General features: G+C 37.3%; 1 protein-coding gene across 1 annotated transcript; it reads left to right on the top strand.

The window, feature by feature from the left end:
* The first annotated feature begins 6682 nt into the window (after window positions 1-6682).
* LOC140226945 (uncharacterized) lies at window positions 6683-11259 on the top strand. Its single transcript, XM_072307373.1, has 3 exons — window positions 6683-6857; window positions 9138-9669; window positions 10571-11259. Exons 2-3 carry the CDS (start codon window positions 9141-9143, stop codon window positions 11197-11199), a joined length of 1158 nt encoding a protein of 385 aa, XP_072163474.1. The 5' UTR covers window positions 6683-6857; window positions 9138-9140; the 3' UTR covers window positions 11200-11259.
* The last annotated feature ends 6000 nt before the right edge of the window (window positions 11260-17259 follow it).

Here is a 17259-nt window from a genome sequence, read left to right as displayed (position 1 = left end):
GAATCGTATATAAGAGTGAGACATTGGCGTGAATTCACGAAGGTGGTACAGTCTTGCCCATGGTTTAAACCATGGACAAGATTGTGTACCACCTTTGTGAATTCGGGCCATTGGGTTTTCAACTTGCCCTTTATCAGTCTAAAAAGGAAACTCATTATAATTTGTGAATGGAGGTGTTTATGTTATGTAAGATAAACGAAAGAATAATATAGCGAGGCGTATTAATATCATAACAAAGTCAGAGAACACAGCATTTGATCAGGGGCATCACTAGTCTTAAGCAGTGAAATAGAATCGTTAAATCATACAACGGCAAATATGAGACAAATTCCATGGCATGCATTTTCACATTTTGCTAAAGATTTTGTTTTTCTTTTTGTTCCCCCTTCTGTTGTAACCTTAAAAGAGAGTCCATGCACTCCGTGATTTATAGTAAATTGAATAAGGAATAACACAGTCAAACTCTTGTGTAGACTAAACTATACAAAATCTTCTTTGGAAAAATGATTAAAAGAAGAAGTACCATCGTCTTCCTTCAAATTGCTCTAGAGATGTAATGATAAAATCAATTTGATGAATGTGAAGGAAGGGGGGTGGTCAGTATTGCTTCACTATTGACCAAAAGTGGTCTGTAGTATAATGATAATGTCCAGACCAACACAATATTTATGAAACTGTGACACTGTCACTTCATTCAATTTTCACAATGTAATATGACCAACTTAATCAAGATGATAAAATTAAAAGGTGAAAACATATAAGATTCCATAAGTTTCTCCATAGTTTCGGCTTTGATAACACCTATTACAGTTCAGTTTAAGTTTGACTCAACTCCGTTTATCAAAATAAGCTGTATAAGGTATGAGCAGTGATTGGAGCACGCCTGTTGTCGTTTTTCCTCCATCACGCCTCGAAAGCAGGCGTCAACTAGCAGATCTCAGAGAGAAAATAAACTGGTGCTGTTCGTTATTCCGAAGGTTCGATATTCCGAAGGTTCGTTGTTCCGAAGGTTCGTTAATCCGAAACACACAAATTCCCTATACCTAGAGGTTCGTTAATCCGAAAATGAAAAAGGGTTTGTTAATCCGAACATTTGTGGCGTTATTCCGAAGGTTCGTCATTCCGAAGATTTGTTAATCCGAAAATGAAATTCGGAAAAACGAACCTTCGGAATAACGAATCTTCGGACTGAAGAGCCTTCGGAATAAGTTCAAGTTGTTGATTTCAAGTTGATTTATTTCATTTCCAACAAACAAAATAATTGGAAGTACAATGAAACATTCGTATACAAAGATGTGAGAGAATCAGTACCACAATGCGATGAACAGAAATAACATTGTAAAAAAGATACAGGTAAATTATCAACAGAGATACAATAAACAATATATACATAAACAATATTGCTGGAAATGGAGGGGACTGCTAAAAAGCAGAGCTTGTAGAATGCAGTCCCCTTATACAGAAAAAAAACCAAAGTAGCAAAAACAACAACAATTTCCCTAAGCGGTAGTAAAAAAAAAAAAAAAGACAGAGTAATACACACATACATGCACACATACCAAGACACATTGACAAACACAAGGCGGCTCTCTTGTAAGGAAAGATTGATGAGAGGATAGAAAGATAGTGAGGAAGGTAGTAAGTCCGAGGTGGACAAGGGGGGGGGGGGGAGGGGGAGAGGAGAGGGAAACGATGGGTCATAACCAGGGCACTGAAGGCACAGAAGCTCGGGCTCACTGATAAACAGAGAGTAGTGAGATTACCGAGCAACAACAGTTTTGAAAATCAAAAGTAAAAAAAAAAGAATGAATCATTATGCGGCATACGAAGTTTTTAAATAATTCTTTAACTTTAAAGAAAATGTATTAAAACTTAAAGCTTCTTTTATATCATTATCAAGAGAATTCCAGAATTTTGGTCCAGAAAAGGAGAATAAAGATTTTGCAAAAACCGTCCTAGTCAAAGGCAAATGATATTCATGGGATTGACGGGTTGGATATGCATGAACAGTTTCATTCTTTAAAAACATAGAATCAAACACAAGGGGGAGAGAATGGTTGGTGAGTTTATACATGAATTGTCCTAATTGCAAACGATAAAGGTCATACATTTTCAAAATATTATTTTCGTGAAATAAATTATTAGTACGACTTCTCCACGATTCGTGACAAATGATACGAAGAGCTTTTTTCTGTAATAATAATATTCTTTCTGTGTAAGTAGAAAAAGTGTTTCCCCATGCGAGTATCCCATAGTTTAAGTAAGGTATAGTATCAAAGTAGAATATAACATAAAAAGTATATTTTGGGAAGATAAAATTTAACTTTGTTTATAATACCTATATTCCTTGAAATAACACGACATACAGAATCAATATGCAATCTCCAGGAAGTTTATTGTCCAGAATCAAACCTAAAAATTTGATGGAAGAGACTTCTTCTATGACCGTGTCTTCCAGAAAAACATTTCTCGGTAAATTTTCCAGCGAATTACTGAACAGCATCAATACATTTAGTTTTTTTTTTTTTTTTGCAAATTTATAGACAGTTTATTCGCTCTTATCCAATGAAATAACTTCGTTAATTCACTGTTTAAAGTATCAATTAATCGATCAGAATCAGAATTAGATAAAAACACATTAGTATCATCCGCAAATAATAAGAAAGAGAGGATGTTTGAAGAATTTGACATATCATTGACATAGAGAATAAATAAAAGGGGACCTAGTAAACTTCCTTGAGGAACACCACAGTTAACATTTTGCATAGTCGATGCGTGACCGTTGATAAATACAAATTGTTTTCGATTAGAAATATAACTTTTGAACCACTTGGCAAGGCCTTTCCCCTGATGTAATGTGATAATTTGTGAAGCAGTATGTTGTGGTCTATGGTATCAAAGGCCTTGGAGGGGTCCAGGAAGACTCCAATAGTATGATGAAATGTATCTATCGCTTTTGAAACCCTGTCAAGGAAGGTAAGGATTGCATGAGATGTGCAATGCTTTTGCCGAAAACCGAATTGATGGTCAGAAATAATTTTATGAGTGTCTAAGAACTTCAAAAGCCTGGTGTAAACAACCCTTTCTAACATTTTCGAAACGGAGGTTAGCAGGGATATTGGTCTATAATTGGAGACATCTTCCCTTTCCCCCTTTTTATGGACAGGAATTACTTTCGAGACTTTCATAGCCTCAGGGACAACACCATTACTTATAGACAAATTAAATACATGTGCAATTGGATCAACGATATAATCAAAAATACTTTTTAAAAGGACATTATCAATGCCGTCATAACCAGAGTTTTTTTTTTTTTTAATTCTGAACTATATCTAATAATTCATTTTTGGGCAAAGGCGTGAAAAACAATGAGCTAGGATTGGGGACTTCTAAATAATCTTGAAAATTCAGATGAGTATTTGGAATATTTTGGGCAAGATTACTTCCTATTTGTGAAAAATACTGATTAAAAATATCAGCTATTGAGGAAACATCATCAACAAATAAATCACCGTATTTGATTGATGTAATACGGGGTTTGTCCTTATTTTTATTGATAGCCATATTAATAACTTTGCAAGTATTTTAAATGTTATGTTTAAACAAACTTATCTGATTAGTAAAGTATTATTGTTTCTCGTAACGTAATATTTGTGTGAGGACGTTTTTATATGACGTGTATCTATCATGAGATTGCTGGGTATATACGTTTAATTTTGTCAGCATAATACAAATTATTCTTTCGATTGATTGATCGCAGAAAAGACCTAGATATCCATGGAAGTCTAGGGGATCTTTTATAATTTCCTGATTTCTTTTTAACAACAGGAACATGCTTATCCATAAGCGGAATTAAAGTACTCATAAACAAATAATAAGCCTCATTTATATTTTCGGTATTATATACAGAAGACCAATCAACATTACCGAGGTCATTTTGCAACCTCTCTACATTTCCAGGTGTCACTTTCGAACCTTCGGAATAACGAGCTGTAACCAAATAAACAACCATCACCATTCTGATTCTGATTTGATTCTGACTTCTCTCTTCTATCTCATATTTGCAATTGTATGATTGTGCGATTCTATTTTACTGCTCACAAGTGATGCCCCTGATCGAAGCCTGTGTCTCTGACTTTATTATGATATTAATACCCCTCGCTATATACTTTCGTTTATCTTACATAACACCTCCATTCACAAATTATAATGAGTTTCCTATTTAGAATGATAAAGCTCCTTATTCCGAAAATGATAAAGGGTTTACCAATCAAAACATGATTCTGTGTCCGTCAATTTTTTTTTTTTTTTGACGGGGAAGGGGTCTATCATTTTGTCCAAAATCGTCTCCATGAGGTGATCAGTTGCCTTCCATGCCAGTTTTCACTCCGGTGTGCAGCGATATTATAGTGATTTGACTTCCTCGCTCTGCAACGGGTTCTTTGCAAACTATCCCTGCATCTGATCTGACCACCACCAACCCCACCCTCCCCCGAGAAACAAACAAAGAAACAAACAATAAAACAAACATGGAAACAAAAACACACACAAAAATCCAAAACCAATTGTTAATCCTACTATATGGCCCATTTCTTATCTTCCCTGAAAATCCCGTCCAGATCTGTTCACAGCTCTGCGTATAAGACATCTTACAAACTGACAAACAAACCAAGTTACAGAAAAAACAAACAAACACTTGAACTTTGTAAAAATTCGATGAAAGAAGTCCGATGTGCATAGGGCCTGGCTGCTGCACCGATTGTGCATCATGAAGTTCTCTGTCAGATGTGGTGACTATAGCGCGCGGACCAGTTCACTTATATCTCCTTGCTATATCTTGGACCTACCACATCGCTCGTTTATTAATTCAAACATCTGTTTCTGTGAAAAGCAGCACAATAACATTTCAAAGATGCTTTCCTGTTGATCTCATCGTGCATCACCGACAGCCAGCTTTGCCTTAAAGGGGCCCTGAAATCCAAATGCATGTTGATTTGTGCTGATTTATGATACCCGGCCTCAACATCACTTTTGCGGTAAAACCAATATCTAGAAACATTCCATATATTTTTGACGATTTTTTCTTTTATTTTTCTTCAGATTACTTGGGAATTACGCCCACAAAAAATCCTTCCAAACCAATATTCTTGAGATGACATCATCTGTCAATCATTGCTAAAGTACTGAAATGTTTAATAAAAGACATTGGAATGCACCTTCCTCTCGACTAAGCATAACTTCCATGTTTCTGTGATATTAATGTGACTATAACAAGACATGGCGAGGGAACATGCAAGTTATGCTGAGTCGAGAGGAAGGTGCATTCCGATGTCTTTTGTTAAACATTTCAGTACTTTAGCAACGATTGACAATAAAGACGATGTCATCTCAAGACTATTGGTTTGGAAGGATTTTTTATGGGCGTTCCCAAGTAATCCGAAGAAAAATAGAAGAAAAATCGTTAAAAATATATGTAATGTTTCTAGATATTCGTTTCACCACACAAAAGTGATGTTGAGGGTATCATAAATCAACACAAATCAACATGCATTTGGATTTCAGGGCCCCTTTAAAAACAAGACAGCGCTTTTGAGACATTTAAAAACTACATCATGCGCAGAAGATAATAACTCTCTTAAATCAAGAAAAATGCATGTGCAGTTGTAGTTTACATAGGGAAACCATCGCTCAGTTAATTTCATTTGCGAAATGCACGTACTTTACGAGAGAAAGCAAGTATTTCGGCAGGTTGGTTGTAATTTGAAATCTTATTTTTCCCATTTTTCGCACATTGTTTCAGAGTGAACATGGACAGTAATGGTAGACGACATTATGTCTTATATACACCATTAAGCAACGTTACATGCGCGTCCACAAGCGTCCTGTACTAATTTCGTGACACGAAATTTGTCATGATTTGAGGTTTGCTGCTCCCCATCATTGTCGATTTCCCAAAGGCAGTTAAAGGGACATTCCAGACGATTTTCATAATTTCACATCATGTAGTACATAAATCGACAACTCCATGTATAGATTTGTGGAATTTATTGTGGTTCTCGAGCAGAGAAACAGTAGTTTGAAAAACCTTAATCAAATTACACTGTACAAGGATGATGACATAGGAGGTTCACATATTCTAGCAATGTAGCAGTGTAATTCCATTACAATACCGCTTGCTTGCGAGTTCACCTGTGTATAATCTATGCATGCCTTCTTCTTTTGTTCTGCTTCCTTGAGCCCCAACTCATGGATTCTTATGGTGACTCTGCCATGTCATCATCCTTGTTCATTGCAATTTGTTCTCAATTTTGAAAATATTCTTATTCTTCATCCCAATTACCACAAATTCTGAAACTCTGTCCTCAGTATAACTAATTTATAGTTGTTCAAATGTAAAAATCTGAAAATCATCCGGAGGTCTCCTTTAAGTCTGAAAGGCACCTCAGCGAAATAAAACCGAAATGAAGGAAACGGTTCTGTTGTCAGTCGGGATGAACGATTACACAATCGTCATTGTCCATACATGTAATCATCAAGATGCACGTAATCAGGTGGCGGCGATGCAGGTCGGATCAAAGAAAAGACCTCCGTTCATAGTCCATGTGTGTAGTAGGTCCATGCTTATATCATGACCTATTGTGAGCGTATTATTATGTGGAATAACACTTGTACTTCCAAAGGCAATGATCCGGGCATTATGGTCACATGAATGAGACTTATCACCGACATTAGAACTCGCCATTAGAAGCAACTCAAGTGCAGTCCAGCGCTAGACGCAGCATATAGTTCCAATGAGCTCCAGATGATCGCTGCTGTTTCTCATCACTGTACGTCTCTTTGCGTAGCTGTTTTCTGCCGTAAGTTTGCTAGTGCTCATCATCATGTTACACGTTATCACGCGATACTGCGTCTGTTTCGCAACATTTGATTTGGTCAGACTATTGCAAAGACAAGTGTATCTCACCTCTTTGTTTCATGTATCTTCGGTATGTTTTCTGGTCGTTGGATACTTCGGTCCCTACACTGGCTCCCTGTAGAAAAACGTATTAACTTCAAGATTCTTCTTCTTGTTTACCGTAAATTGCACAAATTTGCCCCTGTCTACTTTCAAAGTACTCTTCATCTTCACCAACCACCACGTAATCTCCGTTCATCATACTCGCTAAAATTACAGGTACCTCGAATCAAGCATAATTGGGGGGACCGGGCTTTTTCATAATATGGGCCCAAAACTATGGAATGGCCTACCAAAATCTCTTAGAGAAGCATCTTCCATTGACGGTTTCAAAAAGAATCTCAAGACCTACCTTTTCAATTTAAATTGACAATTGTATACCTGTATGTATATGTGTACGTATATATTGTTTGTTGGTTTGTTATTATTTTCTGTGATACTGTTGTAACGTGACACAATATGTACTCTGTTATATAGCGCCTTGAGTATCTTTTTTTAGGTAGAAATGAGCGCTTTATAAGAGTCTCACTATTATTATTATTATATGAGGACATTGTTTCCAAATATAACAGTTGGACTGTCTTTTTTTATAACGATAATAGTAAAAAAAAAATGGCGAGATTATGCAAAGCAGTTGATATCTTTTACATGTAAAATGTAAAATCATTCCATGTAGTAATTTGGGTACATGTATACCACAATCGGTAGATAACAATATAACATTGACTGACCACGAGGGTCTGGAATACTCTGGATACGACGTATGTTGCCAGAACAAGATTCATATTGCAAGAGTCGAAGACGAGGGCTGTATGGATCTTAGTTTTATGACAATACGTCGTATCATTGAAAGAGTCAATCATTATCATTTACCAATCATTTACCATATCAGACACATTGAGCAGCGACGGAAATAAGTAAAAAAAAAAGAAAAAAAAAAGAAAGATCAGATTTAAACTTTGTGTAACAGTACCAAAGTACTACAGATGTACTAGTAAACGTAATGGAATGCTGTGTTTGTTTGCAACTTCCCAGCAGTAAAGATTTTCCACGCAGCACCATCTCGAGCTCTACACCATTGCGCTGCATGTATGCATGCACATAACATACACAGCTCCTCCACGCGGCACGCGTATACAGTGCACATGACGGGATGGGTTACGGAAAATATGCAATCTGATTTGTCAATTACCATGTAATGATTTCTCACTGACTGCATGCATAATCTTCCTTTCAGTCATACAATTTTCCATAACCATGCGTATATAATATAACTCCATACATCCGGTATAATATGTACGGGACGTATTACTTTTCCCAGTCAGCGCGCAGATTAGCCATAATAAAAGTTTCTACGCATTTTGTAAAACAAGCAGGTGATTCACAGTTTTGTTTTGTTTTGTTTTTGTTTGTTAGTTGTTGTTTTTTGCACAACCGCAGCTCAAGTTAATCTGTCTATTATGAGTAGTAATCCACAGAGGTACATTTTCGCTTATAAAGTCCTGATTTTGATTTATGGAATGAGGAAATTGGCGTTGGAGATTCCATTCAGGTAGCAACTTCAATGTTGAACAGCAGTGATCTGGTTTGATACAGTAGGTCCATCAACAGTGCGGTAGATACGCTTTGCATTTCTGTATCGTATAGGACAGACAGTCTTGTTAGCTCTTATCGGGATTCTCAGGGCGTCGAAGCATCATTAGATAAGCAGAACAAACTACGTTAACTCTTCCGACTAAATGGGGATTATTAAGTCTAAACAACACTGTAGTCCTAACTCTGTTTCATAACGCAAAATGGTACTAGTTACCCCTCCCCCCCCCCCCCCCCCCGGCGGTCAACCGTACACAGTCATGTTCTAGAGATACCCCATGGAAATGGAGGAATATTTTGACCCCTTATTACAAGTTTTTGGAAGGGAAGCTATATAACAAAGCAGCGTGACAAAATTTTAACAAAATCAAATTCAAAAGTGATGAACTTCGAGGAACTTGCATCGAAAAACGACAGACATTCATCACTTTCGTCTCCTGTCCATGTAAGAAGAAAATAATATCGCTATAGTTAGAATAAATTCTTATCACGGAGCTGCTGTGTTGTAGCTTCATGTTCTCATCATCATACATCGGAAATAGCATCATATCTTATTTACTGCATTGTTGTCCCTTTATTTACTTCACAGAAAATGATAATCTCGTGCAAGCTCGGCATCTGCGTGATAGTTGTTGCCATCATTCTCGCAGTCTTTACCCAGCGATGTCTTCCAAACCAGTACGATCCACACGTCTACCCTGAGAAGGGGCCCTTCATCGAGGGCTGGTACATGAGACTAATCGACGCAGACAACGCGCGGTCGCTTGGCGTCCTCTTCGGCCGCGTTCTCCCCCGCGGTGACGATGGAAATTCTCCCGGAGAGTCCAGCTCCGATGCACCTGACACATATCTCGGCCTGATACGCAGCAACGGGAGCGATGCCTCTATGGTGGTCGTTGAAGCCTATCCCAACGAAGACGACATCGAGGTAACCGTAAAGGGCGGGAAACCGGTGACGAAAAATCCTTATCTGATGCCGTCGTCTTATTTTGAATGGACAGCTCGTTCTTATGGGTTTTTCAACGTGACGCCGAATTCAACGGTCTTCGATTTCACAATAGATGAAATCAACTTTTCTGGAAACTTTTCAGGACCGGTTGCCTGGGACTCTTCAGGAAGAGGTATCTATTTTACCAATGCAATTGAGATTTATTTGCATTTTATTCGTTCACACACAAAAAAACGTAAAAGATACAAAGTATACATTATACAATCACCCTTTTTATTTTTCTACCCATCAAATTAGTTCTGGGCTATTTATAGTGTCAATGAATTGTTTTTACAAAAGTATCAATAGGCATGGTAGGTTCGATAAAAGGTTACATGTCAGCGTGATTGTACTGTCCCTGAAAAGTCTCGTACAAAACGTATTATACTGTATACTGATAGACACTCAAGTTAAAACTGATATTTCTTCTGCTGTTGATCGGCCTTTGACCATGTTGGACAGCTTGTTGGGGGCCGGCTTCGCACGAAATTGAATATTCTGCATCCATATTGCCATCTTGTTGTCAATTTCGAGACAGTGTGACCCCATCTTAACCAAGCGACAAGCTAAACTATAGGTGATATCTCGCGTTCCATTTCAGTGTTGCATTTTTTTTTCGGCATAAAAGTTCTATAAATGTAACAAGACGATCTTATCTTTTATTTTGATGGCTGTGGTAGAAGAGCTTGCATGGTTCGTCGACATAATATTCTAATGACTCATCCACCCACCAATGTGCATGGCGCGTTGAAGTTGAAGCCGAGATGTTGATAAAGACAGCTATACCACTTCTCTGAGAGTTCTCTATATCACTTATTTAGTATTATATCTTTTCGTTCAGAAACTTTTGACACTGATCACGAAGTGGAAATAGTATCATATTATAGGCCTATGCACTATGTGTAGTAGGCCTACTGGCGCTGTTTAAAATGTTTGGTGAGAAACCGCATTTGACCTTCACAACAATGAATGTCGAGACGCACATAACTCTAAACTGTGTTTACAGTCATGAATTACGTTATCATTTTGCATAGGTCCAGAGGGTTGGCTCACGCATCTACCTTCGCTGCCTATCCATTGGTTTGTCTACAGCCTTGCGTCACCCGGTACCTACACCTGGCGCAATCTCGACACCGGGCGGACGCTGTCGGGAAATGCTCACGCTCATCAGGAAAAGAACTGGGGATCGGGATTCCCGGAAGGCTGGGTGTGGACACAAGGTTTCAACAAGTCCACAAACACTGCTTTTGCCGGTACTTTCGGCGTCTTGTCCCCGTACGGACTGCCAGCCATCGTCCCGGCGCATTTGTTCGGCTACAGGAATTTTGCGCGTAATCTTAGTCTCGACTTCAGACCCGACAATTCTGTGACAACTCGAGATCTTCATCCGTGCGAGGGACGTGCAGCTATACGAATTTATAGCCCGACTCATCGCGTCGAGTTGACAATGATAGCACCTGTGGCCACCTTCGATCGGTGTTTGCGAGGTCCAGTCGAGACCGGCTTCGAATACAACTTGGTAGAAACCTATGTGGCAACGATTGCGATTTCGATTGAAGAACTTGGACTGTGGGGTTATTACGTGATAGAAACGGGAACATTCCATAGCGCCGCCTTCGAGTTCGGAAAAACATACATGTGCCCACAAAACCCGTGCACGTAAAACTTATCCTCACCAGCATGTTTTCTGTTAAAGAGATACCAGCCTTGCAGCTTTTGTTTGATTGCTAAAGGTGCAATCACACATCGCCGGTTTAGACGGCGGTTCATGGCGGTTCAGCAAATCGCCGTGCTCCGCCAAAGACCGTGTTTACACCGTACACAAACCGTGGTCATCCGTCACTCATCCGCCATGAACCGCGAGAACCGCGGGGAACCGCGGGGAACCGCCAGAAAAATTAAACATGTTTAATTTTTCGTGGCGGTCTTGGCGGTTTGAAATGGACCGTGTTCACATCGCCGTTCATCGTGTAAAGAACGGCATCCTCCGTGTTTGCACCTCAAGATCCGTGATAATACCGTGTTAACACCGCCATAATTTTCAAGCGAAAAGAAACAATGAACTTAAAAGAGAATAATGGCTCCGGCGACACTTTGCGGCGGAGCAATAAGAATGGAAAAAAAAAAAAGCAAAAATGAACCCATAATTCAAGATCGGGTAAATATATTGAATGTTATAGTTTCCTTATACTTCTTTAACACATAGTATTATACAGTAACAAATAAAGTTTGATGTTCAAAAAGTTGTTAGGTATGTTGAATTACCTTATTTACATCAAAACCATCATTTTCATTAACTGGTAACTTCATAATTTTACTTAAGCTTATAAATAACAGCTTTTAAGATGGCCAGCCTCGTGAACGTGATGAGTTATACACAGAAGACTTATGTAAATATGTTATGTTGATACAGATAAAAATATTATGTTGAAACTTAAGAGAGTAGAGGGATGTGCAATGTTGAAAATTGAAAAAAAAGACACCATTATTATGTTACGTGAACCTGTAAGTAAAGAGGAAACTATGCACACATACTGTATATGCTTGTTTGATAATGTATAATATACATAAATGTCTTTTTATTGACTGTTGTTAAAGGTATTATTATTATTATTATATTATCATCATTGCCGCTCTAATAAAGCGCATATACCTTTGGCAAGGTCTTATATGCGCTTTAGAGGGGGAACAAAAGATAAACAGGAAAAGGTAATTCCAGAAACAGCAACATGCTCCTCTAATCATCATCTACAAACACTATGTTACTATTTTATCAGATAAGTTTTTAAAAACATTTTGGACTTATTGATGGAACTTGCATGTTTTATCTCTTGGACTGCTGTTCCACAGTCCTGGAGCGGCGTAAACTACGTTTGCCATAGTAGTTTGTTGTAATGGATCGAGGGTATCACATACAGATTCCCCTTACGATTTAGGAACTCTCATAGGCTCATATTTCACAAGGAGCACTGAAAGGTAAGAAGGAGCAATTTTGTGAAAACATGGATAAACAAGCAGCAAGATCTTAAATTCAATACGCGAAATAACTATGTGAACACTAAAAGGGGTTAATGAAAAAGAGAGATGTTGAAACAAGCAAGTACTCGTACGTCACTTGATGAATAAACCTGCAAATGAACAGGAAACTTCGGAAACTATGTTGGATTCTGCTTTGATATGCATGTCTTTTAATGACAGTTAATACAGATATTTTGAAAATCAAAAGAGAAAGAGAGAAAGCACGTTGAAACTTGAAGATAATTGCTTGTTGCATCACTAATATCAATCTGTAAAACATAGGGGGCTACAACGATTCATAATTTCTTTAAAATTGCGTTTACCTAACAAAGCAAAACGCTCCTTGTTGAAACCCATTGAGGACAAGTGAAAGGGCTCTGATTGCATCCAAATACACGGGCTTGGTATGGACTCCTCCACCTTTCGGGGAGATCCGCGTTACTACCGCGTCAATCCGCGTTTGCTCCGTGTTCAGATCGTGTTGAGAACGTAGTCAAAGTGCTTTCCGCCATCATTGGGACACGGTTCACGGCGGTTTGAGAACCGCCATGAACCGCCATCTAAACCGGCGATGTGTGATCGCACCTTTAGTGAATTACAGGAGGAAAAATCATTTCGCCACATTCAGTCAGCATAACTGAAGGCTGGACCCCCCTTTTTTTTTTTCTTTCGTTTTTTTTTTTTTTATTTACAGAGAAGAGATTTCATTTCTATATTCTTAACCAACACTTTCTTGTAACGGTTCTATAGGGCAATTACCCCCTGGACAATTACCCCAGACCCTTCTCCTAACCCTCACCCTAATCCTAATCCTGAACCCAATCCTAGCCCTAGCCCTAACCCAAACTCTAACCCTAAACCTAACCCTAACCTTAATCTTTACTCTAACCTTATCACTAACCAGTGTTAGCCGGGGTGCAGTATTGTCCTCGGGGGGTAATTGCCCAGATACGCTTCTAAAGTGTATTGTATAACGACGCTTTATGTGTGTAATTTGATGCATAGTGATATAGTAGGCCAGCCAAGACGATTTGATTTACTTTGGACGGCAAAATTTGTTAATGCTAAGTTTCCCAGCTGAAAGTCTTGCAAAAATACTGAATTTTAGCGTACGGCCGGATGTCAAGCGCGTTTTTGCCAAAAAATGCCTTTTTTAGCCCAAAATTTGAAAGAATGTCAAAAATCACGATTTTTATTTTTTTATCGAAATAAGTAATGGTTGATAAGTACCTTTCAAACTAGAAATGTGTTATCTTCCATTTCAAGTTTAGAACCTGACTAATATACATTTGAATGTAGAATATTACACGCACATATATGGCGCAATGAAATATAAACCGTGATTTACTCAAAATTGTACTTTGTAAAATCTACCAATACTTCAAAGTTTTTTTACACTACCTAAATCAATCTATTCAAAAGTTTTTATTTTTTCGAAATATAATATACGTTCTGATATGTTATGCAGCAAAAAAATTATAAGATAAGGCGAAAGATAACTCGTTTTATGTTATCCTAAATGGGACGATGTATTTTTACTGGACGCGCATTTTGAATGAAAAATCGAATGTATAGCGTAGGCCCATATATAATGTGTATGGTATAGTGCGTGTAAGTATATTATCTTACATAATCGGCGACGTCAATGGACAGGTTGGATAGCTGACTGCAAAAACCCTTTGTGGCACCTTGATATGACTGAAATGTGCTTCTTTGCACAAAAAAAAAAAAAATACAAAGAGGGGTGGTCATTAGTGTTGTTACCATGGCAACTGATCATTATTAGGTCACTCCCTGAAAATTTCAAATATTCATGATTGTAAAACGTACAAGTGTTGAAACATGTTTTGTGTGTGTGTGTGTGTGTGTGAAAAATGTATCAATCTAACTAATCTATGTTTAACAATGAAACCTAAGAGTTATATATGAATTGTTTACTCTGTTTGGAAATGGTTGTCATGGAAACCGTGATAACAAATCACGTTTTACTGGGAAAAATTACGATACCAAATCCCCCATCCTGCATACTCACCCCTTCCCCCGAGAATGCTTGGGAATTCATGGTTATCAATACAATGCTATATAGTTTGCATTCTCAGGCCCTGAAACGCAGCCCTGCAAGGGATAGGCACGAAATCACTGTTACTTTTGGAATGTTCTAAGGCGAGGTGTTTGCATTTTATTTTGATCTATCCTCCCGAAGACTTACTAAATGTTTCTTTTATGATGGTTGATTGTTTACATGAACGTTGTTTGGAACGCACACTTATTCGGCGACATAAGAATATTATATATGTACCCCAGATACTTGTGTGAAAAAGTAAGGCAAATATCACCCTCAAAAAAGAAAACAAGAAGTAAAAAAGAACTAGAATTGAAATGCGTACAATGCAATAACAGCCTCATTTCCCCTTCCCATCATTAAGTCGGTTGAATTATCTAGTCTATAGTACAGATTATATTTATCCTTAGCCAAGTTCTATGTCCTTGGAGCAGACATGTAACAAATTGTTTGTTTGCAATTCGATTTTTTTTTCTATATTATCACATCTTTGTGAAAAAAAAAATCATTTCAGTTATCACCAACACTCTATATTCCCAGTCAACCAACAAAACGTACTACACAATGTGCACACCACGCCCGCAACCACCGTCTCAAACAGCGTTCACGGACTATATCAACACACAATGAAATATAGTAAACAGTAAACGGGACAATTTCTCTTTTTTTAAATAATGATTTGCCATTAGCGTACATTTACTAGAATAGCAGCACTTGACATCAATGTTGCTGGTTACCAAAATTCTGATAGAAATACCATACACAGTAAGAACATGCTTGAATCCTGCAAAATATAAATAAGAACCTCAGTCTCGATTTGTGGACATCTAAAAACAAAAACAAAAATTCCATCTGAAAGCAATCTTCTTAATGATTAAAAGCATTAAAAGAGAATGAGTCCTCAGTGAAAATTTTTATCATGAACAAATCTCTGTGACATACATCCAAAGACTTTGAAAATCAACAATACAAATTGCGCTGACTACATTAACTGCATTGATAAACTCATTTTTTTAATGTGACATATACTATGTGTCCACCATCACAAACATTACACCAGTAAGAAAAGCAAAATTTTCTCTGTAGGCAATATTTCAATATCTCTATCTTTTTCACAGTTTTGTGGTTACATATCCTAGCTAATTATGACTGTACGCTGTTGCATTGAACTTTCGTCACTGTACAACTAAATTAGAATGCTGACTGCCAAATTTTTAAGATTCTGCTTTTAGTCTGATATCATTTTTGTGTTCAGCAGACCAGTGTGATAAGATATCTGTACTGAGTATTTGTCTCTCAGTGAAGAAGAAGAAAAAAAAAAAAGAAATCACCTCTCCAAAATACGTGGGTAATGCTACCCTCTAATACTTTCCCTTATTCTAAGTACCAGAATACATTGCTGGGGCCCTGAATAGCTAACATATATTACAGTATTACCAACATCATGACAATTACGGCACATGTGAAAAAAAAAAACTGGCAAAACATACATCTTGACCAGATCATATTCTTTTTCACTACTTCTTGTACTTGGTGTTTGGATTGGAACCTTTTACTTATGTCTTTCATATCTTAAACTAGAAAAAAAAAACATGCTCTGTGCTATTTCCCTTCAGATTCACGAACTGTTCCTTTGTGAAGTTTTCTCTTTTTAAGCACTTCAACATGCAGTTTTCTTTTTCTTTTCTGACCAACATGTCATATATTTTCCTCCATCTGATGAAGAAAGGCAAAGTTCACTTCCCTTTTGTTGACTCCCCCCATAAAACCAAAAACAATAGACATTCCAATCTGACAGGATTAAAATGTTGGCGTTTGGGCTTCAAAGGAAATAAGAGGATCAATTTCCATGAACTACTAGTATGCGGCTTGTAACTGTGAGTCTCAAAGGCATGGTATAGTTTTGGTTGAGATGGAGATTCAGACTTTAACTTTTTGCAAGCAAATTAAAAACAACTTATGAAATATGAAAGAGCATCAAATTCTTAGAGTAATCTGAAGTTTGTTTGATTAAAGTTGTTGGTTTTGAAATGGCCGAGAAATTTTTAAGAAAGTGACACAGAATAATAATTAAAAGTGGGTGCCACCTTTTATTAGGACCTCTTTGTTTTCGTACATCTCAGCCTTTTCAAAACCAATTTTTAACAAATAAATTTGGAATTCCTCTTGGTATTGTTTACTCTTTAATATTTCATAACATGGTTCTCATTATTTCACAAAATCTCCATCTCAGCCCCCATCTCAACCAAAAGTAGACCATCCCTCATCCCTTTAATGCTGCAATCAAAATTGGAAGTATATCTGTATCAAATCATATTGTAAATTCTGTTTGCCAAGTACTGTTGAGCACATTTTGATATCAGACCTTGTTTTACTTCATCACTAAGAAAAAAAAGAACAAAATGGTTGGAAAAGAAGCATTTAATCTGGATTAGTAGAAATTCCTAATGTATACACATGTCTTTCATGTATATATATATATATATATATATACATATATATATATATATATATATATATATATATAGCTGTATTCAACTTATATGATAGTCCTGAAAGCACATTGTGATTACATTTGAGAAGTTTAGATGGATGCATTCCACATGTAAGTTCAGGTTCTAATGACATCCTTCATACGGAATC

This window comes from Diadema setosum, chromosome 4 (assembly GCF_964275005.1).
Source record: "Diadema setosum chromosome 4, eeDiaSeto1, whole genome shotgun sequence".
In the NCBI taxonomy this organism is placed as follows: Eukaryota; Metazoa; Echinodermata; class Echinoidea; order Diadematoida; family Diadematidae; genus Diadema; species Diadema setosum.
This window is presented reverse-complemented; position numbering and strand designations above follow the sequence as displayed.